The sequence below is a fragment of the Ixodes scapularis genome, unplaced genomic scaffold, assembly GCF_016920785.2.
Source record: "Ixodes scapularis isolate PalLabHiFi unplaced genomic scaffold, ASM1692078v2 PGA_scaffold0__279_contigs__length_252992795, whole genome shotgun sequence".
In the NCBI taxonomy this organism is placed as follows: Eukaryota; Metazoa; Arthropoda; class Arachnida; order Ixodida; family Ixodidae; genus Ixodes; species Ixodes scapularis.
The window spans coordinates 225820447-225845107 of record NW_024609835.1 but is presented as its reverse complement, the minus strand read 5'-3'; the positions used below and the strand labels follow the sequence as shown (position 1 = coordinate 225845107).

Here is a 24661-nt window from a genome sequence, read left to right as displayed (position 1 = left end):
GATTATTTGTGCTAGTTTTCACGAGGATTTCAATGTAGCTTAATTATTTCAAAGTGTTAACATTACGCCCGAATAGACAATTTGCTAAATCCGTAAGCGCCTCGGCACGTACTCGAGGAATCATGGGGACTGAGTTTCTTCAGCTGTCTACTAATCGAAAATTTTGAGCAATTCTATGGTTACACAGATTTGAGTTTAATTCGGAGTCACCCCGAACAAGTGCCGTACAGAACCCAAGTACCTGCCATGCCACTTTTAAAATGTCCCGCCAATGTCAGTACTGTGCATTCCGTCCAAACTTCAACCTGGGTGAGCCGCAGACATATCTCTTACATTATTATCATTCTCGTACAACTTCAAAGACGCTGATATTAAGTTAGAAACGCTAAAATGTCATAAACAGCTTCGCTGAATCCGAGCTAAATCCCGGTTTTGGTTGTTGTGATTTCTCGGCTTTTAAGTAATTCCTGCTAAAACAACAATCACGAGGATGATAATATAGTAAGAGATTTCGGCGCCTCAGCCTGGTTGAAGTTTGGACAGAATGTACAGTATCCTAAACGCTGCCATTGACGAGAAAATTTAAAAGTGATATGACAGGTACTTCAGCCCTATGGGAGGCTTGTTCAGGGTGACTACAAATTACACTCAAAACTGTGTAACCATGGAATAGGTCAAAAGTAGCGATCGCTATGGAGCTGAAGGATCACCGTTTCCATAACTCCTCGAGTGCGGGCCGGGCACCTGGGAGAATTGTAGACAATAAAAAGATATAAAGTGCTGATTTCAGTCTATTGTACTTTTAAACCGCCTGGCCAGATCTGGAATTTCCTTACTTAGCCAGATCTGGGATTTCTATACCTGGCCAGGGGTATCAGGCTATATCTGGCAGATATACCATATCAGGTTATATGTGGCCAATTTTTGATATGGCCATATCTGAAATCTCCAGATCTGGCCAGATATAAATTTTTTGTAAGGGCAGTCACATGTTAAGTATAGATGATCGTTATATTGGGTCTTCAACCTGGACTTACACTTTCAGCGACTCCTTACGATGTGTATTAAACTATAACGCGGTTTTACATTTGAAAGTGAAATACGTGCGCACTAATTTTAAATATTTTGGATGACACAATGAAAAATAAGGGCGCGGCTGGTAGTCCATCTCGGACGAGCAAGAAAACATGAGTGTAAAAAAGCATTCGTTCATCCCGGAAGCAGCGGTGTGGAGTTGTTTTTGTTGACTTCGTGTGCATGGCGCCAAGGACACTCACTCCCTTCTGATTAATCTTGACAATAAAAGGCTTGTGACACATTTTCTTGTGTTTAGACGACGACGTTTGCAGAACTTGGCAATAGACTGAACAGAAAAGTGCTAAATTTTCTAACTCACTGCGATTTACAATAAGCAAATTGATATTCAACAGAACGTAAGGGCGAAAGTGAGCTGGTGTATGCTGAACATTTTGAGACGTTCTTCCTTCTCTTGGTGTCAACTTTCGTATCTACTAAGTATCGGGTTGGTTCAAACTTTTTTGTATAGTAATAATAATAATAATAATAATAATAATAAATTTATTTAATGAAACTAGCATGTCCACGTCACAAGTCCGGTTCGTCAAAGCCATCCAGGGCTTGTATGACTGAACCTATCTGCAGTGGCCTCAAAAATAACTATGCCACGTACTAAAAAAAAAGTTTGAGTCAGTTCCAATAACATTTGTGACACTTATTACACTTAGACTCAAAGGAAAACACGTATACACACACCTACACATATGCACAAACACGCAAGCCGGTCATTGGCACCATTGAAGAAGGTCTTGATAGATGTTATGTTCTTGGTGTTGTGGTTCTTGAAGCAGAAAGACTGGGTGTTGTAAGTCGTGTTGATTTGCTCAAACATAAACCAAATAAAATAAAAATAATAAAATCTGGTGTTCAACGTTGTTTATAGAACTGAAAAGAAATTGTGAAATAAAATTGTGACGGATTACAGGGCCTCGTTGGCAGATAAAAGATGGCGAAGCGCTTTTTTGAGTTTCTTTTTGGATGTGAAGTCGAAGAATTCGGAAGGTAAAGAATTGAATATCTGAGGGACATAAAAAGATCGCAGGTTCTTGCCATAGCGGGTGTAATATACTGGAACAAGAAACCGTGAAACCGTTCTCAGTTCTCGTGAATTAGGTCGAGGTGCTTTAAAATCTTTTGTCCAATAGTGACTTAGTATAACTGATTCCAAAAACAGTGATTCGAAGGTGGGCATAGATAAGGCCTGAAAAAGATTCACGTTTGAGGTTGAAGGTTTGTTATTAACCTCTCGTACAATACTTTTTAAGATATTATTTATTTTCTTATGCCATAATCCAGAACATTGGCCGAAAACTGTAATGCCATACCGAAGTATACTATATCCTAAAGAGTAGGCTAAGAGCTTGCGAATTCCGAATGGTAAAAACGTCTTAATCTTGTAGAGTAAGCATAGGACGCTTCTTAGTTTTTAACATACTATTGTCAGATGGGAATTCCATGAAAGGTCCGAATCAAAGTGGATGCCTAAGTATTTTACCGTCTCTGAGTAAGGAATTGGACTGCAATGGCATCCTACACAGTGTGATGTGTGAAGAAGAAAAGGAATATTTAGAACCACAACTTTTAAAGGATTGCGAAAGCAGACAAGCTTTGTTTTGGAGATATTTATGTTTATAAGATTAATTTCAAACCATTCCATGAGTTTATGTGTACATTCCTGAAGCATTTGTATTGCTGTATGATAAGACCGATGACTCGTTAGTAGGAGTGTATCATCAGCATAATGAAATAGGGTACAGTTTTATACCATGCTAGACATATCATTCACATATATATTAAATAGAAGAGGAGAAAGAACTGAACCTTGAGGAACACCCGCTTTTAAGAAAACTTCGGCACTGTATACAATGTATACACTGTTATTATTGTATATATACATATACAATAATAACAATAATATGTTATTATTATTATTATTATTAACCTTATTAACCTGATCGCTTCATAACCCCCAGTGTTTCACAAGATATGGTAAGCGAGAGCGCTCTTATCATGTGCCATACATTTTTAACAGACTCCCCGACCACTTCTTTGAAGCTACCAATAGGGTAAAATTGAAAAATCTATTGAACAGTTTTACGCTTCAATTCATTGTATAATTTCAATAAGGTATTGTTGTGTTATATGTTGTATCTAATATGTTTGGTGGGATATTGTGGGGTGATTATTTTTTGTTACTCACATAGTGCGATACATGTTTTAAATGTGTCCTCTACTGACTTCTTCTGTGCTATCTGTGACATTCCATTTGCTGGGTTCTGTCCTTCAAGCCTCTACTGGCTTCGACCGACCCGTTCACCTTATAGTGTTATGAAGGTATCTAAATAAATTAAATGAAATGAAAAATGAAAAATGAAATGAAATTATTATTATTATCATCATCATAACCCCATAAGGGTGTCACACCTTGGGTTTCCTGGCCGCCATATTTGACTGTAGATCGAAAAATATATTTTGATTTAAATCAGACGGTCGAATTGCGGCATTTGGGAAGAAAACGACGTGCTTTCTTCTGCTAAGACAGACGAAATACAACACGGTGTAGGTTCTTGCAACATTAAAATCGTTGTTTTCTCTTTGAGATGTACCGCAACGAAGGCATGCTCCTGCTGCATGGGAGACCACAATTTAGAGGCGCGTTCCGTTTGTGGCCGTGACTGCTGTACATCTTAATGGTAGAACAAGATGCACTCAATAATCTAAGCTTAGAGTATCTGCACTCACTTTCCCGACTCCCTCGTGAACGCCGCTTTTTTGGTGTTCAGTGCCTGTCAGGCGTAATTGGCGTTCGCAACAAGTTCTAAATGCGGCTTCCTGAATTTTAGATTCGGTGTCAGGAAACTCGAGCGATACACACTTTTTTTTTTTTCTGGCGGCGGACCGTTTTGAACGCTTCCGATCGACGAAAAACGTTTCCCGCGATTTCAGATTATAAGTTACGTAACTGGCAACCACAATTTGGAGCACCGAAATCGCCCGGAAGTGTTGTTACTCCGAAGCGTAGCTTATTTATTGGCTCTCACTGCGATTTTCATCGCGTGTTTTTGAACGTGCTTTCGCGGCTTGGTGTTTTGACCAGCACCACGGTGTAAGATACACTCTTTAGGTGAGGACACGGCGGGGCTTAACGCGCGGCGCGAGGAATCAGATAGTGTTTGTCCGACGGGCATCCGAAAGGCTGCATCATTCCGCGGCCACCGTGCCCGCGGCTGACAGTGTCACCGGCGGCCAAACGGCGAAACTGTGTGAGAGCGAAAAAAATTATCTCGTTGCCATGACACCCTGGTACTCCGTGGTCTTTCTGCACGAGCGACAACCTCGCTGGAGCTCTGCGCGTGTGGAGCATGAGGCGGCACGAGCCGTCTTTGCCGTGCCCACGGGTGGACGAGTCATCTGCCGGCGCCGCTTGAAACCACGGTGAGAGAGAGAAAGAGAGAGAGTGAAAAGCGAACTTTATCTGCACTGCGCGAGGAGCGCGCTGTCCTCACCTGAAGAGTATTATCTTACACCGTGACCAGCTGGCGCTGCGGATATCTGATTATCTCGAGAAGGCCGCAGAGCGAACCTGCCGTGACAGCTTTCCGTTCCAGTCGCTAGGAGCTGACGATTTCGCTGTAGCCGCCTATAAGTAGAACTCAGAATGGCGGCGCTTTGTTTCCTTTACTTTGAGCAGCTTGTGGAAGGGAGTGTCCCGCCTGGTGCTCTGTAACAAGAGACACGGCGTTCGCTGCAGCCGTCGTGGCAGAATTCTCCGCTGACAGGCCTACAAGATGCTGATACATCCCTGTGCACGATTCGAACATCTCTTGGACAGCATCTGCAGTCTGTTTTCATGTAGGGCGACCTCGACTTGAAGGGGTCATGAAACGATTTTCATACTTCTTCCTCCTTAGCTTTAATCCTCAACTCAAATGCGAATTGTGAAATCACGTCGTCGTGACATTTTTCGGCACCGGTGCGATGGCTCTTAGCTTCCACCGTGATTTTTATGCACACCGTAGAACTTGTCATTCCCCAGTGACGATAAGCTCAGTCAGGGCACTCATTGGCCACGAACGCGAATCCGAATATTCGTCGACGGATCTATTGTTGACGAGCGAGAACGTCCGAGTGACGCAGTTCTCGTGTCCAACGCGTGGGCTGGGCTCGGCTGACGTCAGGTTGGCACTGCTGACGCGCTTTCGGAACCGCGGATGTATCACAGTGATCTGACGGAGATCTTTCGAAGGAAAGAAAGTACAAAATAGTCCGCTATATTTTCAAATGTTCGTACCGAAAAGCTGGCTGTTCACTTTCTACCCTCTTTCTTTTGGTCAACTAAACGATATGCGATTGGTAAAGTCCCAATTTAAAATAATTTATCCCATCCTAAACTCGTTTCATGGCCCCTTTAAGCTTTGCCTCAGCCACAGCGGTGGTTGGTTTCCGGCACAGTTGAGAAAGCGTGGAACAAGACATTAGCTGGTGACGTAGAAATTCCTTCCCGGTTGCTTGGTCACCAGGGTTCAATTATGAACACTGAAATTTTCATTTTTAGATTGACAATGGTTCTAAAACTGTGGACTTGGGCGTGCAGTTCAAGTAGTTTACGAAGAATTCAAAACAAAAATAATCAAATTTTTTTGGCACGATATCTTTATTCCTATTTTAGTCTGCGCACTGCATAACAGGCACGCAGCTTAAGGAAAAACAAAGGAAGAGTTAAACGAGATTGGTTTTGGCTGTTCACTTTACGCGAGCTTAATATGCTAGAGCGACCGAAGTGAGGTTGGAAGCAACGCCATCAACCGAGCAGCTTCCTTTGGCGATAAAATTTTAAGAAGGAAAGCGAACAATTTTTTTTGAGTCTCTCCCGCACAATATTTACCCATGTAGTGCCAGGGAGTTCAGCGCTCATGTATCCGCAGGGAAACGGAAATCAAATGCGGCTCATAGAATGGACAGGAAGAGCACATGTGCACTGAATAGGGATCGTGGCAATCGACGAGAATTCCGGTAGTAGCTCGTTTCCAATCGCTGCAATGACGGGAATAGCCGATCTTTAACAGTCTCTGGCTATGATGATTATTGACAACAGCTAATCGGCACAAAATCCTTTCTTAACTTATTACAGTGGAGCTGTTGAGGGCTAGTTTCCCAAGTATCGGGTCCGTCAGCAGACAAATGATGACACGAAACTTTGGACAGCTACCGCCATCTATCAGCGAAGGCGGCAACCAGACAAATGGCTTGTCGGCTGTCCCCTTGCCGCCGTCGCTCATAGATGGCGCAACCTTTCGCGCCTTTCTACCCTGGCTTGCCGGCTTGCGGCCGGCCATTACTTCATTTCCATCATAGCACAGCTTCGCTAATCTTCGTTTTTCACCAGAGTGGAAAGGCTGAACGTTTTTGTTATTGCTTCGAGCTAAAGAGGTGTATTCACTGCCCGTTTTCTTTATGTTTTCTTTTTTTTAGATTCTTTTTTCGTAGAGAGGAGATCTAGTGTGAGGTTTGCACGTTGCAGTAACCATAGAAGCGTAAGCAGAGTTAAGGAAACATTCAAAGAAGTATTGCACGAAAGGACATACATTTTTGCTCTGCAATTTTAAGGCGCGTATACTAATAAAGTGATGGTCGTAATTTTCCGCAGTGGAGTTCACTTTCCACAATTTCTCACGTCGACATCTCTCAGGGCTTCCGCCATTCTTCTCTGAACCCTAAATTAGACAAAGCGACGAATAAAATGTTTTAGAATTATTAACTGATTGCTGGACGTACTCAGAAGAAAGTTCAAGTCTAATGACATCACGGGGGCACGGCGGACTCTGCAGGCAGCGATAGAGCACGACGCAATAAAGTTTCTAGCTTAGAAACAGGCCCCGAACGTCCCACCGCTCTGGGTGTACTCTTTAATGAAGTGTTTTTGGCACTCGCTCTAATTACCCGGAGACTCACGCTGTAAACCCTACTACTACGCACCTACTTATTTTTATGCGTTTTCTTTTTTTTTTCTGCTTAAATTATTACGCTCGAGCCTTTACTTAATTAAGAATGTCTCAAGGCAAAATGGAGAGCATAGTTCATTCTCGTTCAATGTCAAGCTTGTAAATATTTTAATGCGCCATACGTTTAGTATCATTATTACTCTTCCTTTTTGTCATAATAGGCATTGCGAAGTTAAAGCAGTAGATTATAATAAACTGTTTTAGAGCATGTTGCGTTTTTTATTACCTCGTTAATTAAAACCTCCGGCTGCTAAGGGATTGCTTCGCAATTTTTGCTGCCATAGCGTCGCTTCTTGTCTATGACTTGCAACCCGCGATGACGCACAGAGACCGAGAACTGCCATAACGCATAACGTGAGTTCGTAATTAATGACCGTACATTGTCGCTGATCGTTTCCTCCTCCATCGAAACAGAAAAAAGAATTTCTGTTCTTCTGAAGTATAATTTTGAACGCCGGTCCCGAGTATCCTTAGAAAAAAAAAAAAAAGTTGTTCAATGAAAGACGTTTTCGCGGCCGTGAAGGTCCTTGCTCACCTCGCTCGCGGTGATCCCATGTGCTGAATTCCTTACCTACGACAATGACAAACTGCAAGGTGAAACAGAACTAATAAAAGAAAATGCACAAAACAACGAGATGTTTGAACTGAATAGGATGGCGCAGAATGTTGAGTTCTGAACAAACGAAACTGGTAGGTATGCTCGACTCTGGGAAAGGAGAAGGCGGAGGTTCCTCTCGATCTCTGGCATGAAACTTGAAGTGGACGTCAGGTAAAATGTCTGTCGGAGTCTTCTCCCGCTGCGATCCCAGCTTTGCTCTCGGAAGCCACAACAAACAGCTCGGGCCTCCCCCCGGACGTCAGCAGTTCTTGTCTTTCTAGCAGCCCTCCTTGAGTTCCATAATTATTTTTCTGGAATACCGCGGGCTCTTTGGGCTTATGCAGCCGTGGAACTTGGCGGCAGTAGGCGGTGTTTCTGCAGCTGCAAGCCCCTTTCCTTCTTTGTCTTCGGTCGGCGCTTTCTTCGGTCGAAGCTGCCGGAGGAAGGAGAGAACCCGAGAACAAATATTGAACTTTCGGCACTCGATGGCACCCGCGGCGCGAGCGTCAATGAGTCCTAGAAGCAGACAAATGCAAATGACCAAACAAAAAAATGTACATTTGAAAAAGGGGGGGAGAGAGTTCGCCACCGCTGTGAGGCGTCTATGAAGGTAAATGTTTGATTCGGCTTATGAAGAACAAAAAAGGCCGGAGGAAATTTTTTTTTTGGAGGGGGGGGGGGGAGGGGGGGGGGAGGGGGGAGAGAGGGGAAGGGGACGGAGCGGAGCTGGAAACTCCAGGCGCTTTCGGAGGACAAAGAAAAAAGAAAGTATGGGAGAATGTCGATGAAAGACCTCCGAAGGAGGTGAACTTTCTTGAGAATTCGCAAACGTGGGCATAAAACGGCGCTCGGGATTTGTTTTTTGCCCCGCGTCAGCCGGCTCGTTCTACCGTGGATCAAGTGAAGGAGAAAGCGTGCTCCGATATCGGGGAGAGAGAGAGGGAGAGAAAAAGAAAACGCAGAACATGATCCGCGCCTGTTCCGTCGTGTAGGCTGAGACGATGGAGACGTTTGTGTAGAGGTGTAGTGTTGTGGCTGTACACGTCAGACAACTCTGAAAAGTGAACGTGATTCCGGAGAATGCACGCATTAAAAGTATGCTCCGCTGACGCATTCTATATTGACACAGAATTTCAGTCAGCTCAATTTATATTGTCGTTAACACGTTTAGGACTCGCCGTCCTGCTGAATTTTTGTAAACCACGAAGATTAGGATGCATAAAAGTAAACTATTGTAATTGAGCACGTGTGCGCGTAAAAAAGCAAAGATTTTATGGTGATGATCAGAACGTCAGCTATACCAAGGAGTTAGCCTAAATGCCAGTCAGGGACAGTGAGAAAAAGTGATTTCATACAAACACACCTTCGCTCAATAAACAAATAGCAACCTTTGCGATACCTCGACGGTTTTTATGATTCAAAATAACGCACTTGCTCCGGCATTTTTCGGAGCGTACTTTTAGATATGGCCATAGTTTTCATGTTTCGTTACAAACCAGAATATCTGTACCAGCTTAAATGTTCCCATCTATTTTGCAGAAAGGCAATAGTAAGAGCATATTTGGACAGTAGTCAAAACAACACGAAAATAGAAATGACTTAATTTGCGCGAGGACTTAATGTTCGCGTATTTCGCGGTTCGCCTACAATACGCGAAAAATTGGTCCCCCTAACAATTCTGGTAAAATGTAAACATATTGGAGTCTATATTAAGATCCCACCGCGTCGCCAAAGTTAAAAGCCGCGAATAATTCCAAAAACTGAGCCCGCGAAAAAGAAGCCATTTACAGTATATGAGAAGAGAGAACTAAAATAAAAAAGGAACAGGTATATACAAATATATTAAAGTTAAGAGCAGTTTGATTGGGCGATAGTTAGCGAGAAAGTTAATTAATACCTCGTGATACCTTATCCATCCACAGAAGTTGGTGAAGGCCCAAGTAGGTGGTGCAGTTCGACTTTGCCTTTTGTCGCTAGTTTTGTCTGTAACGTCGTCGTCTTTCTCTTAAAGTAACGTGTTTTCAAGCTGTACAATATACATGACATAGGTTTTTGGGGGAATTAGAGTTTAATTCGTAAGTTCGTTGCATGGGCCCTGGCGGCAACCTCTAAAATAATGGGTACCCTAGCATGGGCACACACCGAAGCCCCCTAAAACAAGGAGCGTCGAACCGCTCATAGTACACTTCGTCGACAGTGCCGTACAAGAAAAGCAGGGGTGGGCAGTATTTCAAAGACAAGCATTTGAAATACGTATTTCAAATACTTTGTGTATTTTGCATTTGTATTTAATTACAAATTCCGTAATGTATTTGACGTGTGTATTTAAATAATAAAACGTAGGTATTTCAACTACAATTGTAATTAAATACAAATTTGTGAGCGAAAATACATCCCTCAAATTTATTGTCACTGCCCAGAGCAGGAAGAAAACTACGTTCTGCACTGAATGTAGTGTCTCTCAATCAAGCACAAGCGTTTAGTGACTTTGTGATTACGGTGCTAGTCCAGGGCAAGAATAGTGACGAAATCGACGTCACAGGCAGACTGGCTAAATAAGTGCCTTTGACAACTTGTGATGCTTTCCAGCCTGATTTCCATCCATATTTTTGCCTGGAACATTCTAAATGCGCGGGTTGTCCAGATTTTTGTGACTGGTGCGGGTTGCAACAATAAAAAATTTTCTAGCTAGTGCTGCGCGTCTTGGTCGTCTCGGTTCTTTGTTGGTCTATACCAAAATGTAATCGACAAAAAAATCAGTTTGAAGCTCTGTGTTTTTTTCACCCATTACGTCCAAGTTGATTACATTTTTTTTTGTGATTATATTTCTATTACGTTACTAGAGCCTCGCGCACTAACTCCCGAGTGTGCGATGTAAAATAAAAATGAGATACCCAGAAACCCGTTGCAGGTGCCCTGAAGTCGCTGACGCAAATTCTGAGGAATGCATTTGTAAAAGTATTTGGAGGAGACAAAATACATTTGGTTGTATTTGTATCTTGTACTTAAATGCTTTTTTTATGTAATTAGGTTTGTAATTAAGTACATTTTTGACAAAGTATTTTGTATTTGTGTTTCGATACATATTTGCATGTATTTTGCCCATCCGTGAAGAAAAGCTAAAAGTTTGGGCTGTTTGAGTTTGGACATCTTTTATCTCGCGAGAAGGATTAACGCCGCTCAATTTTTTTTATTACTTTGCGTGGGTACTCTTATGCTCGAAGTTCTACAGTGAATAACAGTCTTATGCTCGAAGTTCTACAGTGAATAACAGTATGAAAACTGTAGTAAAACTCCGTCCTCATGTTCCCAGATGAAAATATACTGAATTCACCCGCATTCTATGGACGTGCCATTTTTCTGACATCTCGGAAGGGCATCCAACGGTGCTCTTCAACATAAATAACACAAAACGTAAAAAACTCGTCCACACAGTTGCGTTCCAGAACTGCAACCACATGCGTCGCGTGAAGACTGCTTGCGACGAGCTTTTCCCATGGCAACCCTTGCAACGAGGCAAACGCTGTGCTGCACGAGGCAATGCAGCGCAACGCGGTCGACGGAACTGTGTAAACCAGCCCCAAGAGTGCCGACGCGGATAGGCACATGGGGCTGAGGAGCGGAGGTGGAACTTCAACCTCCATGTTGCTGCGCATGGTGCGACTTTCCAGAGCTTATCACCCCGGCCAAAAGTGGCGAGTCATTCGACCATGGACGCACGCGCGGGGCAAAGTTACTTCACTGAAGTGGGCTATTTCGCATGGTCGAGGAACGTGATGCTCAACCTAGAAGACAAGAATGACAGTTCCCAAGAAGCGACCATTACAATAGTTTATGGGGATCCACTAACGATACTGTCGTTCTTGCACACAATTGTGATAGTGGTTTTGATAGTGTTTATTTCACTTCATAGTTCTCAGCGCGCGTGCAGGTGATCAGAAAAAGGCGTCGCGCCCATACACGTCAAGTGGCCCTGTCGTTGACCGGACTATTCCGAGGCGAATATCCCGACCAAATGCTTCGTAGTTCCAGACTTCCTACGGTCACGTACTGGAGGCGAGTGCAGGGCTCAGAACGGACGCGACAACTTCGGCAGCGTCTGACTGGGAATCGTGTTTATTCGGAACATAACCCGAATCTCGCCGATCGCCGACGCAGCACTCATTTCCAATCTGTGCCCCGTGCTGGCCTCCAGTACGTAAAATAGTAAACCCAGCGGTGCGGCCTTGTTTTGTAGGAGGTGTTACCTGTCGGCGCGACCCCCTATCCCCAGGCGGCGCTCACGAACTGATAGTCTTCGACTTTTGTTCGACCAGGAGAGAGTAATTGTTTGCCCCGATATTCCGACGGATGCAGTCCCAGATAACGGCCGAGGCCGTCAGCGTTGATCCGCGCCTTCTGCTGATGTCCGGTGACGTAGCCGGACGGCCGAGCCCTCCACCGTTCGAGCGTCTCCCAGCGCGGCAGAAGCGGCGGCTCCTCTGTATTCCGGGCGGTCGCCGTCCACGCTGGAACGGACAAGCCGGTCAGCGAGCACGGTGCGGCTGCTCCGACGCCGTGATAGATTAGGGGCGTCCGAACGCCGAATCTGTCACTGCCACCCGCGATTGCCGGTCCTGTTTGTATTGCCTTCCGTCGGGCACCTTCTTTTTGTTTTTATTCCTCGCTTACTGACGATACAATTCTCGGTAAGTGCTGCTTTGTTTGTTTTTCTTTTTTTAATTTTTTTTTCCAGTCCGAAGAACGGGGATTTCAAATTGCCGAAGCACCTTCTAATCGTGGGGCGAGATAGGGGTACAGCTCTCAATCGAAATTCTACGCGCGTGTCTGGAAGTTTTGCGTGAGGATTCGATTTGGTGCGGGGCAGTCCGAACAAATGGTCACGTATCTGGCGCGTTCGCTTCCCTTTACAAGACTACTTCTGCTCCGCACGTTACGAAGAAGGCTTGAGGCTCTTCCCTTCATGCGTTCTACGCTCTTCATTTTTATCGGCTTGGCTTTTTTGTGTAACCGTAAACTAATCTTGAGGAAACATTTCGATTTTTCCGGTAAAGTGGAACTACTAGATCATCCGTGTAACGCGTGTGTGTTCCATGCCTACAAAATAAAACAGAAAGTGAAGAGAAACGCCGTTTGACCCACGGTCCCTCATTCACACAAAATGCTGACTCGTTCCAGAAAGAATATTAGAAACGATCGTTTGAAGGCAGCCTACTTGAAACGAAATTAGGTGGGGATACGAAAGACAGAAAGCGGGCAGACTCAGGCCACTTTTGGATCTAAAACTACTATAGCTAACCTTCAGAGATACGAGGCATAAGGTTTTCGTAGTTCGTTTGACAGCGTATGTCGGTGTATTGATTCAGAGAGCAATCGGTGTCTGCTCATTGGCTATAGCGTGTGGCAGGTTAAGAGTAAAGTGGTAGCCCCTTCCACCTCTCTCCCCATTAAACGAGCGAACGCTGCAGAGGAGGCGACCTCCTCTCCACCGTTCGCTCTGCTAAAGTGGAAAGAGGAGGGAGGAGCTTCCACTTTACTCTTAACCTGCCACCCACTAAATGCTTGTTCCGTTCATAACTACGATTGGCGCCTGCGTGCACCACGGGAAAGCAAACCTGAAACGTTTTTCGCGAAACAGGGCGGGGCATACGCGAGAAAAAAACACCCTATTCCCTGACATTGTGAGAACACCAGGGAGGAGCTGAAGCATTCCCGTTTGAGCTCGAGCTTCCTACCAAATACTTTACTAGGGGGAATACATTCCACTCCTCTCAAATACAATAGCCTTGGCGCGGACAGGTTATCTTGCCTTGGCGAGAGCCATCTATCGTCGTGTAGCTCCCGGCTATCGGGCGGAAAATGATGATATTGATGATGGTTGTTCTAAATACCAAATTCATTGTTGTGGAAATGCGCGAGACACATGCCGCGCGCCACTCCTAAGAATAAAATGGCGTCTAAAATCTAGCTTAGTGGTGCGCTAAATACTTTGCTGCACTGTGCCGCCATGCTCTTCCCAAGGGTTGCACGTTGCACCTGCCTCGTGCATCGACGCACCTTGCGCTACTTTTGGAACATGACTTTAGGTGGAACAGTTACTTTAGGTAGAACCAGAGACGACACCGCCGCGGCCGCCGCGAACATCCACGTGCACTTGCACGTGGACTGACGCGGACCTCCACTCCGTCAGGGCTGGACTCGGCGCTCTAGGCGTTCTGTCTAATGCAAATGAGCAGAGTGGAATGTATTCCCCCTAGTAAAGTATTTGTTCCTACCAAATACTTTACTAGGGGGAATACATTCCACTCTGCTCATTTGCATTAGACAGAACGCCTACAGCGCCGAATGACGGAGGGGAAGTCCGCGTCATTCCACGCGCAAGTGCACGTGGATTTTCGCGGCGGCCGCGGCGGTGTCGTCTCCGCTTCCACCTAAAGCCCCTTCATCTTTCAAAAGTAGCGCAAGGTGCGTCGATGCACGAGGCACGTGCAACGTGCAACCCTTGGGAAGATCATGGCGGCACAGTGCAGCAAAGTATTTAGCGCATCGCTGAGCTAGATTTTAGACGCAATTTTATTCTTAGAAGTGTCACGCGGCACGTGTCACGCGCATTTCCACAACAATGAATTGGGTATGTAGAACAACCATCATCAATATCATAATTTACCACGCGATAGCCGAGACCTCCCCGACGATAGATGGCTCTCGCCAAGCCCAGAAAACCTCTCCGCGCCGAGGCTATTGTATTTGAGAGGAGTGGAATGTATTCCCCCTAGTAAAGTATTTGTTCCTACCTTCGCTTTCTCTCTCTCACTATGCTTTCAAGCGGCGCCGGCAGATGAGTCGTCGACCCGTGGGCACGGTGTAAGACGCAGGAGGCAGGCAGCAGTGCACAAGACGGCTCGTGCCGTCTCATGCTCCACACGCGCAGAGCTCCAGCGAGGTTGTCGCACGTGCAGAAAGACCATGGTGTACCGGGTTGTCATGGCAACAAGATAATTTTTCTCGCTCTCACACAGTTTCGCCGTTTGGCCGCCGGCGAATCTGTCAGCCGCGGGCGTGGAGGCCGCGAAATGATGCAGCCTTTAGGATGCCCTTCGATCGAACGCTGATTCCTCGCGTCGCGTATTCAGCCCTGCCGTGTCTTTACCTAAAGAGTGTATCTTACACCGTGACCTAAGTACTTCTTATGAGTTGTGAATGCATAATCCTGCACGTCATTCTTCCACTGCCTTATTTCATCTGCGACGTATTTGCGTCGACGGCAGAGCGACCGTTCTCCCCGCTGCGCTGACCTTGGACGCTTCGTGTTACCGGCGCGCTGATAAGCACGTAGCGCCATGGGGTGGCGGTCGTTGAAACTGACGAGCAGTGGCCAATGGGAGCATTGTTCATTGAAACTACGACGCGCGCCAGCCGTTGGGGTTAAAGCCGAAATCCATCAGCTTCCCTCTGCTCCTTTGGGATCGGGGAAACTAGGTGCCGTTGTCTAGGCTTTTCGCGTGGTTTCATAGAGCTGGCTTCACTTGGAGCAAGGATTTAAGGTGCCGTTTGGCGCGGCTTTAGAGCTGATGACGTCGGCTCACTTTGTCACAGATAATGCTTCGCATTAAAAGGGAACGTAGTACTTAAACCCCTTCTCCTATTTATCCAAGAAGTCCCAAAACTATGTTTTGACGTTCAGTCCACCGACGTCGAACTGACGATACCAACTTTTGCGAGCGGCTCGACAGCGGTGTGATACAACTTACTAAATAGTTGACGCACGTGCCAACGACTAGAAAAAAAAAAAAAAACCCACTGAGGTTTTGTAGGAGGGCCAACAGAACCTAGAGTGTTTTCTTGTAGTTTTAATGCGTGCATTAGCTATTCTAATCGGTTGTATCCCCTTACTAACAGACTGCTCGTGAAAGTTGTTGTCGTCGTTTCGACGTCAGAGGACTTGGAACGTTGAATTGTAGCTTTGCGGGTTTTATATATGGTACAAGAGGTGTTAGTGCTGCATCCTTTATTTCGGAGAGTGCAGAGCGCGCGCTGGATGCAGGGCGTTCGACTGACATCCCTGCCGTTCTCGTTATTGCGTTGATTACACGGAAACAGGTTGAGTGTCAGGGAGCAGGGGCGAAATGAATAAAGCTGACGAAAAGACTTTCATCCTTTCCACTTTGGTGAAGGAGGAAGGCTAGGGGAGCTGTAGGATGGAAAGCAATAGCCGGCACCAAGCTGGCAAGCCAGAGTGGAAAGGCTGCCGCCATCTATCAGCGACAGCGGCAACCAGATACGTGGTTTGCCGCCGTCGCTTATGGATGGCGGTAGGTATCCAGAGTTTGGTGTCCTCATTTCGTTGCGGAGGACACGATCCTGCGGAAACTAGTCCCTAACAGCTCCGCTGTAAAAACACTCCGAGATTCAACGAGAAATTATTTAAAAGAATAATATTTTTAGGTTCGGACCGGTGACAAACGATCGGTCCACGCCCGGTGTGCAGTCAACAAAGAAGCGACGGAACGCAGGGGTTAAAATAAAAGAGAAAATATAATCAAGCGATAAGAAGCCGCGTACGGTGACACACGAAAAACTCAAGCAAACGCCACACTCGTTACTCCCACAACCAACTGACAAACCTTCGCGCAGCGAGGCCAAGAAGAAGACAAACTGGACAGAACCTTATAAACTGGCAATTCGGCCACTGCAATTCCGGATTTTTTTTTCTTTTTAACGTACACTTTGAAACGCTCTTAGCGCCAACAGGCCATCACCGGTTTTTTTTTTTCTTCTTTTTTTCCTTTGAATATTAAATGACTGTCATAAAAATTTATATATTGGTAGAAAGTGCTTCATTGGGCCACTAACGTAAGTGGTAAATTTTGATGCCCGCTATGCCCTTTCGAAGTAAAATGCAAACAATCGTCGTAGTTGCGTTCGCGCTAAGAGCGTCAGGTCTTTTCTCACCGATCGCAGGACCGCACACATTTAATTTGCTCTTCCATATTAAATCGGTCAGGGTGGAGATGGAACTTAGGAATAAAATGTTTTAGAAAAGAGGTACCTCAGCGTTCTGGGTCCCCCCAGAAGCCTGGCCGTCGCACTGCGCCACCGCAGACCTCCTGCAAATGCGCAGTGTGAAGCCCCTAGCTACTCCGGAAAACCAAAGCTTTGAGGCCCCTTATTCTAAATCTATCTAATGATCGTCCGTGGATTCACAACGTTAGCTTTCGATCTGCGTGCATTGAGCTGCTGCTGCGTGTTAACTCACTGGGCCATCGACCCTCTTGGAGTTCCCCTTTGTTTTTGTTATCTTCCTTTGAACGTCTGTTATACGCTCCTAAAAGGCCGTCACAAACGCCTTTCTGTCCGGCGATTTCGTAACACCCCTCGTTGCCGTGTTGCGAACGTCTCCAAAAGTGGTCTCGCCGGGGCGTCTAAATCTGTACCGAGGCTTTAAATTTCGACACTCCTGGTGTCGACCAGAGGCCCCAGACGGACATTCGTAGAGAGCATCGCTCTTACGAGAAGATTCCATTGTCACCGGCCGCATCTTTCCGGTTGTCTTCCCGCCAACGGCTTTCTTCGCCTCTTGATGTGCCGTTGGACAATCCATCGACGCCGCCGCTTGAAAGAAAAACAAGCGGGAACTACAACACCTCCCTGCTTTCGCGCTTTTTCTACGTTATGGAAGCTAGCAGCTCCTACCGGAAGGATGAGGCTGGCTAGGAGAGGTGGGCCTTCGCTGTTCCCAGCAATGATGAATGACGCGGAGGGGCCGGCGTGACAGCGCAGGGCCCCCCTCGAGTCCCCCAGCTCCTTGGCGCAAGCCCCGGGTTCGAACCAGGCCCGAAGTTAGAGGGACTCGCGCAGACCACGTGGTCCCTGTCCCGCTGTTCTTTTGACGCCTCGGGTTTGTTGTCAATGGCAGGTGTCGCGAAAAAGAAAAAGGAAGTCAGCAGGCCGTGGGAGGGAATTTTATGCCCTTAGAGCAGGATCCATTACCATCGTTTAAACTGCAAAGGAAAAGTTTGGGCGTCCATGGGGAGGGGAGGAGTGGGGGGGGGGGGGGGGAGGCTGGTGCTCTGTCCGAGAGAAGGGACCCTGTGCTTGCCGCCGTGTGATGGGCGACAGAAGCGGGGGGAGGGGGGATGCTTTACGCGTTTCTGGCTTTCCGCATTAATGACTTGCGCGGGGGATCGGCTTTTCTTTTCCTTCGTTAAAGTTCCTTTGCTTCTTCGGTGCTTTTCTTTCTTTATGCTTGTGTCTACGTATGCCTTTTTAGCGAGATTTTTTCCTTGATTTTTTGGCAACTTTCACCGCGCCTTTGTTGCCCGACGGGAAACAGTTTTAATGATGATAATTTATCGCGCGGCAGAGAACCTGTATTCATTGGACGGGAATGCGGGGCGGTGAATTCAATAGTCCGATGAAGTTCCCGAGGCTTCTTGCTTTTTCTTCTTTTCTTGATTTTTATTCACTTTGGTTAAGTGACTCGAGCGGGGTTGTACTCTACTAACCCGATCGATAATTTATGTTCCCGCTTTGTTCTTGTTTTTTCATTGATTCTGAATATAGAGGTAAATATTGCTTTGCGGAGCGGGTACACCACGTACCCGAAGATAATGTGGGATGCGTGTTTTCGCCATTACGGAGGCGATAACAATACTTAGAAAACCAGATATCTTATGACACTAATTTATTAAATAGGTTTAAAGAGCTTTTTTATCAATGTTGCCTTGAGCGTATATCGAATACTTGTTTGTTTTCTTTCAACCGTGATTGAGCGTTGCTTTAGAATATCGACGAGGTGGCCTGAAATCTTTTATTCAATCTTCACCTTTTCATCTGGGCGTATTGCTTCTCGTACATACGTAATTTTGTGGTAGCCAACGTACGGCTAAAATACGCTATTCCCAACTCCCAGGGAAGCGGCACCACTCAGCGGGATAGACATGAAAGAGATGAGCTGCTTGTACCGCCTATCCTAGTCTTACAGCGAAAGCTTGCGCGGACAACGCGAAAAAGGCGAGCGATGTTCCTATCATCGACGTTTTTTTTACCGTTAATCTCGAGTTCGCCGCACTTGTGGTAACTTCGCGTACTCTTTCACTTACAGGGAGCCTGTGGAGATCTCTGAGACCACCTAACTACGGTGATAATTCACTATGCGGGCCCTTAGTACCCTAGAAATCTTTAAATCACTACGACGCGTGACCTATTTCCCCATTAAAAAAATTACCGTATCTCCACGTGGTGAATGATGTTGATTGGGGCGAAGCTCTGGTGGTGCTTGTCTGCGTAGACGCTGAGCCGCAGCATGCCGAGCCTTTCATTCGTTTTCATCCATGTCAGAAAGAGAATGTGTAATAAGGAACGTGGTTCCATACGCTTTGAGCATTCGACCGCAGCGTCCTGTCGTCTGTAAACGTTGAGCCAATGCATGCAAAGTTTAACGCGATTATGTACGCATTTCACCGCAGCACCCTCTCCTGTATAGACGTTGAGCGGCTACATGAAACGTTTCATTCATGACATCCCCAGCTCTTAATTTACTACCACATCTGAGAGCCCCCTACTCGTCCTGCCGTCGTGGCCGAGTGGTTAAGACGATGGACAAGAAATTCATTGGGGTCTCCCCGCATAGATTCGAATCATGTCGACTGTGCAAACTTTCTTTTTCATTATTTTTTTTATTCTTTGCCCTACACAAGCACGTGAGCACGTGAGCTCACGAGCATGAGCACAACCACCAACAAGATCCATGTGAGCACGGACGCCGGACGGACAAGGCTAAGGATAAGGAGCTTCGCCCCTAAAAAAAGCAATCAAAAATCGAACGCACCGAGATCATCACAAAGAAGGGGTAGAGCCTTTACCGAAACCGGAACCACTGTCAGGCAATAGCAAGCGGAAGATCATCGCGTCTCCGGCTGGCGGATCCGCGGAGTGATATCTCAAATGCGCGCGGCTCGTCGCCCGGATGTAGCCCGGACTTCGGACGCCCAGACCAAGTCGATCATCATCGCAGCAGTCGCTTCATCGCGCCTTGGCACTTGCCAACTCGGTGCCTCTCGAGGAAGCCTGGTATTCACCTGCGCCGCAGACAGAATCTGCGCGAGCAAGAACGATGCGATGAGTCAGGCGAGCGAGTGGGGTGACCACCCGTCCCACGACTCGCGGGACTTTCCAGCATTGAGGGCTGGTGTCCCGCGTCCCGCCCGAGAAAGTCTCAAATCTACAAAATGTCCCGCATTTCACACTGTCGTGAAATTCCCTCCGCAACGCGCTGCTGCCGAAAAATGGGACACGGGGAAGTGCGGAGTTCGCTAGTAACTGTGTGAATCGAAATGGTACGCCATGATCTATGATCTATCCAAGCATTGCGGAAAGCGACCACCGTTCTTGCTAGAAAACCGACGCGCATGCACCATTGTGCATCTCCCTTTGGTGGGAAAATATTGTATGAAACAATTCTCGCCAAAATCTTAAATATAATATAATGTAATTATTTTCAAATTGACGTGCCAATGCAAAAGGTACGCTGTGGATTTCTTTCTTTTTTTAGTGAAGGCAGCCACACATGCAACGTTAAAAAAAAATACTTAATGTTAAAAATTTGTGTAGCACCATGCCAATGCAAAAGGGTTGCTGTGGATTTCTTTTTTTTTTTTTTAGTGAAGGCAGCCATGCACACATGCAACGGTCAAAAGAGAACATCATGTTAAAAATTTGTGTAGGACCATGTTGATAGAAGTAAGCGTGGACAGGAAACAATAACCAGAAAAATATTTACTGTTTCTTCAGAACTCAACGCATCCGTTTGATGCGTTGAGTTCTGGTACAGTCGATTTTTATGTTTTCAACTTCGACACATTTAATACCATTTTTGGCATTCAAAATAATCTATCACTGGTAGTGAAAATGTTTTGAGCCTAATTGTTGCAATATAATTAGCATGTGTATAAACAGTACGCGATAATAAATGTGCTAACAGAGCATTGGTTCGTTGTCTGAGTCTTAAAAATCACCCCCTCCCCACTCCCCCTCTGCCCCGCGTGTCCCGCATTTCACTAGCAGGAAGGTGGTCACCCTACGAGCGAGCGCGCGCTCGAGAGCAGACGACAGGACCATCACTTCCGTGGAAAAAAAAAAAATAGTGCGTTGTGTTTGAGATGAGCATCACTTTCACAAACGTGCGTGGGCAAGTATGTAAATTAGTTGAAACAACATTAAAAAGACAAAGGCCACAGCTTATGTGCACACAAAACAAAACAAAACAAAAAAAAAATATGTTCGACCGGTTGACAGGCGGTAGGTCCACGCCTGGTGTAAAAATGAGCAGGGGAGGCGACCACAGGGTATAGGATAAAATCACAAGATATTTACTAACTTCAAACAACAACAAAAAGCTCTCGCCAAAACCGTAGGCGACGTACACTCGCGAACAAACAGAATAACCCGAAGTGTCGCTCAATACAAGCCGCAGACTCGATGGGCACGGGCGCAACAAAATTCAAGTGATAATAAAAGTCTTATCTGCCGAATCGTCGGTGGTCCAGGAATTGGATGCCTCCTCCGTGGTCTTGGTCCAGTCCGTCGGACGATTTTCTCGGGCGCACTTTCTCACGCACTCACACTGCAACACTAGCACCACACGGTACTACACAGGAAACCAACGAAATTCGAAGAAGAACAATGATGTTCCAACGGCGGGCTCAAATCCCCGTCGTCTTCACGCCCGCTGGACGGGAGAGCAGCGTCTCCGACTGCTCTCGGGATTCCGTGCCTCTTTTCCCACCAGTTCACTTCTATTTATAAGCAATAGCAGCATTCTGAGGACACTTACGTTGACGAATCAGAACCGAGCTTCTTGGCTCCAATCAGAACTATTAGTTTCGCAAATTTTTCCCTTTTTCCTTTTCGTTTTTTCCAGGAGAAAAACAAACAAACAACCAAGCAAACAAACAGAAAATTACTTCTTCATTCCATCCAGCTTCAACAGCGTCGCTGGGAGGTTTCGGAGGACGTAGTCACCCGACACCCTCGGTTGGACGCGTAAAGAAAGCGGCCATTCCGCTAACGAGCCAGACCCCCGACCGTCCCCCTTCGGCATCCCCCCATGGCGCGACCGAACACAAACCCCACACAAACAAAATAAACCTACGGTCCAGGGTGCGACGCCTACACAAAACGGCTTTAAAGTAAAGAAAGCCAGGGTGCGACAAGCTTCCCTTCCGTACATTCGGCATGGCCCAATGAAAGACTACACACACAGAAAGCCTTCAGTTCTCGGTACGCCGCGTACACAAGGCGGAGTAGAGATAAAGATCAAGTCCCCGATTCCCCGGTCACTTCTCTTCGGGATACCCGGCCTATTCCGACATACCACCCACACACGAGAAACGCAGAAAAAACGACAAAACAACATTAAAAAAAAGAAGAAATTTCGGCGATTCGTGACAATCACAGTATTACATTTCCACTCTGCGAAAAATTAAAATCTTTCTCGTACTCTCGTTTGCCCTTTTTATCTACAAAAGCATAGACATTTTATAAGAACAACGTTCGCAATCTCCACGAAACGTTGCGTTTTCATTGGTCACAGTAGTTCTGGCTACAGGAACCACGCTCCTCCCATTCTCTGTGATGACTTCGGCGCATTCAATCTTTGATCGCTTTTCGAATGGGGAAATCGGTCGTGCATCGTCGTGATTTAAAGATTTCTATGATGCTTAGAGCCCGCAGAGTGATTCATCACCATACTTAGGCGATCTCAGAAACCTCCTCAGTGCCCCTTTAAGACGTGCTCTATAACTTTCTAGAATAGACTGATTTAGGCGTTTTTGATGACGCTCAGCAAGGTTCTGATAGGAAAAATATGTTTATTTTCACGACTTAAAAGTTGTTTAGTGCATTTTAAAGAAATACTCAACTAAACTTCCAGCTTTTGCGACCCTTGACGTTCGCCGTGGTTGGCAAAATTTTCCTGGGAAGAGGTTATTTTTCTTTTTTTATTTTCTAGAAAATCTTAATGGTAGAAATGTTTTAATTCATTTGCTTAAATATCCGGTATATCCGTACGATAAATTCTGGTTTCACACATGCCTACTGCCAGTACCATTGTGAAAAAGATGAGGCATGTTCAATATCTTGTAAAATAGAGACTGGCGAACCGAAAAGGACGACACGCACAAAGATGTATTTTGCTTTTTGGTTGGCCGCCTCGAGTTTCGAGAAAAGTTGAAAGTTAAATCGCTCGCCCGTTGTTTTTTTTTTATATTAGGAGACTTCTTGTTCATGTCTTTATCTTTTTTTCCCGCTCCCAGGCGTGCCCCGGGCTTCTGCGATTGAGATCACCAAGCTCACGGTGCCCCGGGTGGTGGAGAGCGGCCTGGAAGGTCCCTTCGACTTGGACTGCCAATACCGCTGCAACGAGTCCGACTCCAAGCTGGTGGTAAAGTGGTTCTTCAACGGCGAGCCGCAGCCCTTCTACCAGTGGATCGCCGAGATGCAGAAGCCCGTGGTGGCCGAGCGCTACGAGCAGAGCCTGGACATGGACCGCTCGCACGCGCCGGGCGGCGCCGACGCCTGCAATACGCACACGTGGCAGCTGCGCCTCGTCAAGCCCACCATCGACATGAGCGGCAAGTACCGCTGTGAGGTGCTCACACTCGACGACCAGGACAGCGCAGAGGCTAGCATGATGGTCTTCGGTGAGTGCCGCCGCGTTGCTTTCAGGCCTCTCGCTAAGTTATGGAGCACGACTCCGACTAATGTGTCTACTGCATTCTCATTCGTGGTCCCCGAGGATTTTCGCTCGGTGACGTCACACTTGTGTCATGCTGTTGCCGGCCGTGATCCTTGCGGTTGCACGGAAGGAGCGGAGGTGGATATGGCACACGCTGTACGTTGTTTTTCAGCTTAACAGCCACGGAAAATTTAACAACCAAAATGGAGACGCTGCGACGGCAGCTGGACACGCATTCGCTGGCTGCTTCATGCCGGAACTTCTACAAACAACCGCCGGGATTGCCACATCCGGTAGCATGGCACGGCGGTTACTGTGACGTCGTCTGTGGGCATTCCGGGACCGTTTGCAATGCTTGGGCGGCATTGTCAGCTAAACACATCATTGGAGGATGATTTTCGGGCGCCGTAGTTGGGGTTGAAGGCTTGGGGCAGGTAAGGTCATTGTACCTCTATTTGTGAAATGTATGCACAATACTAGAAATACTATCTGCTTGAACATACTTCTTTCCGATTTTGTTATATGAGGGTACCAGCTAGGGTTATGAAAACCTCTTACAGACTTTTACAAAGAGGGAGATAGCGTGACGGTTCGGTGTATGAGTTTTTGAAAGACTTTAGAAGGCTTAATTGAGAGCATTAAACAAAATATAGGGCGATTCCTCACCCTTATTCAGGATGGCATCCTTAACTGAATGTGAATTAAGTTTCATGCTTGACTTTGCGCGCCAAATTGTGGCAATAATATGATTACTTGAAGAAAGTCGGATTCAATGGTAAGCTTTTCTGACAACTCTAGAGCACCAATACCCCGTCCCCTTTCTTACCTCATACTCTCACACGCACAGACATATCCATCCTGGCCTTCGGGTTTTATTCTTCCCGGACTTTATAATTTTAAGATGTACATTGGTTCAACAGCTCTTAAAGGAGCGGTGCAACTATATTCAATTGGAATGTTTTTCACTTTACACGAGCTTACTGGCACAAGTGTGACACAAGGATACTCGCACGCAACGCCACTGGCCAAGAAACTCCTTCGTTGCGGTGTAATTTCAAGGACAAAAGCGATCATTTTCATTCAATCTCTCCTTTGCAAAATTGGATGGCGTAACGTGGAGATCGCAGCACACCCCGATGACGATATTTGAATGCGGTTCAAAGGCTGGACCCGAGCATTGCGTGAGCACTCGACTTGGACTCGTTATAATTCCTAGCTCGAGAAGCATTCGGGGAAGGGGCCAGTTTC

The 24661-nt window shown here is 46.2% G+C and overlaps 1 protein-coding gene across 2 annotated transcripts in view; it reads left to right on the top strand.

Moving 5' to 3' along the window:
- Nucleotides 1-24661, top strand: part of LOC8035937 — a 465884-nt gene that overhangs the window by 247776 nt on the left and 193447 nt on the right. For both annotated transcript variants that reach the window (XM_029968194.4, XM_029968195.4), the window contains exon 2: nucleotides 22992-23378. In XM_029968194.4, coding sequence (XP_029824054.3) covers nucleotides 22992-23378 — 387 coding nt within the window. The remainder of the gene's footprint in view (nucleotides 1-22991; nucleotides 23379-24661) is intronic.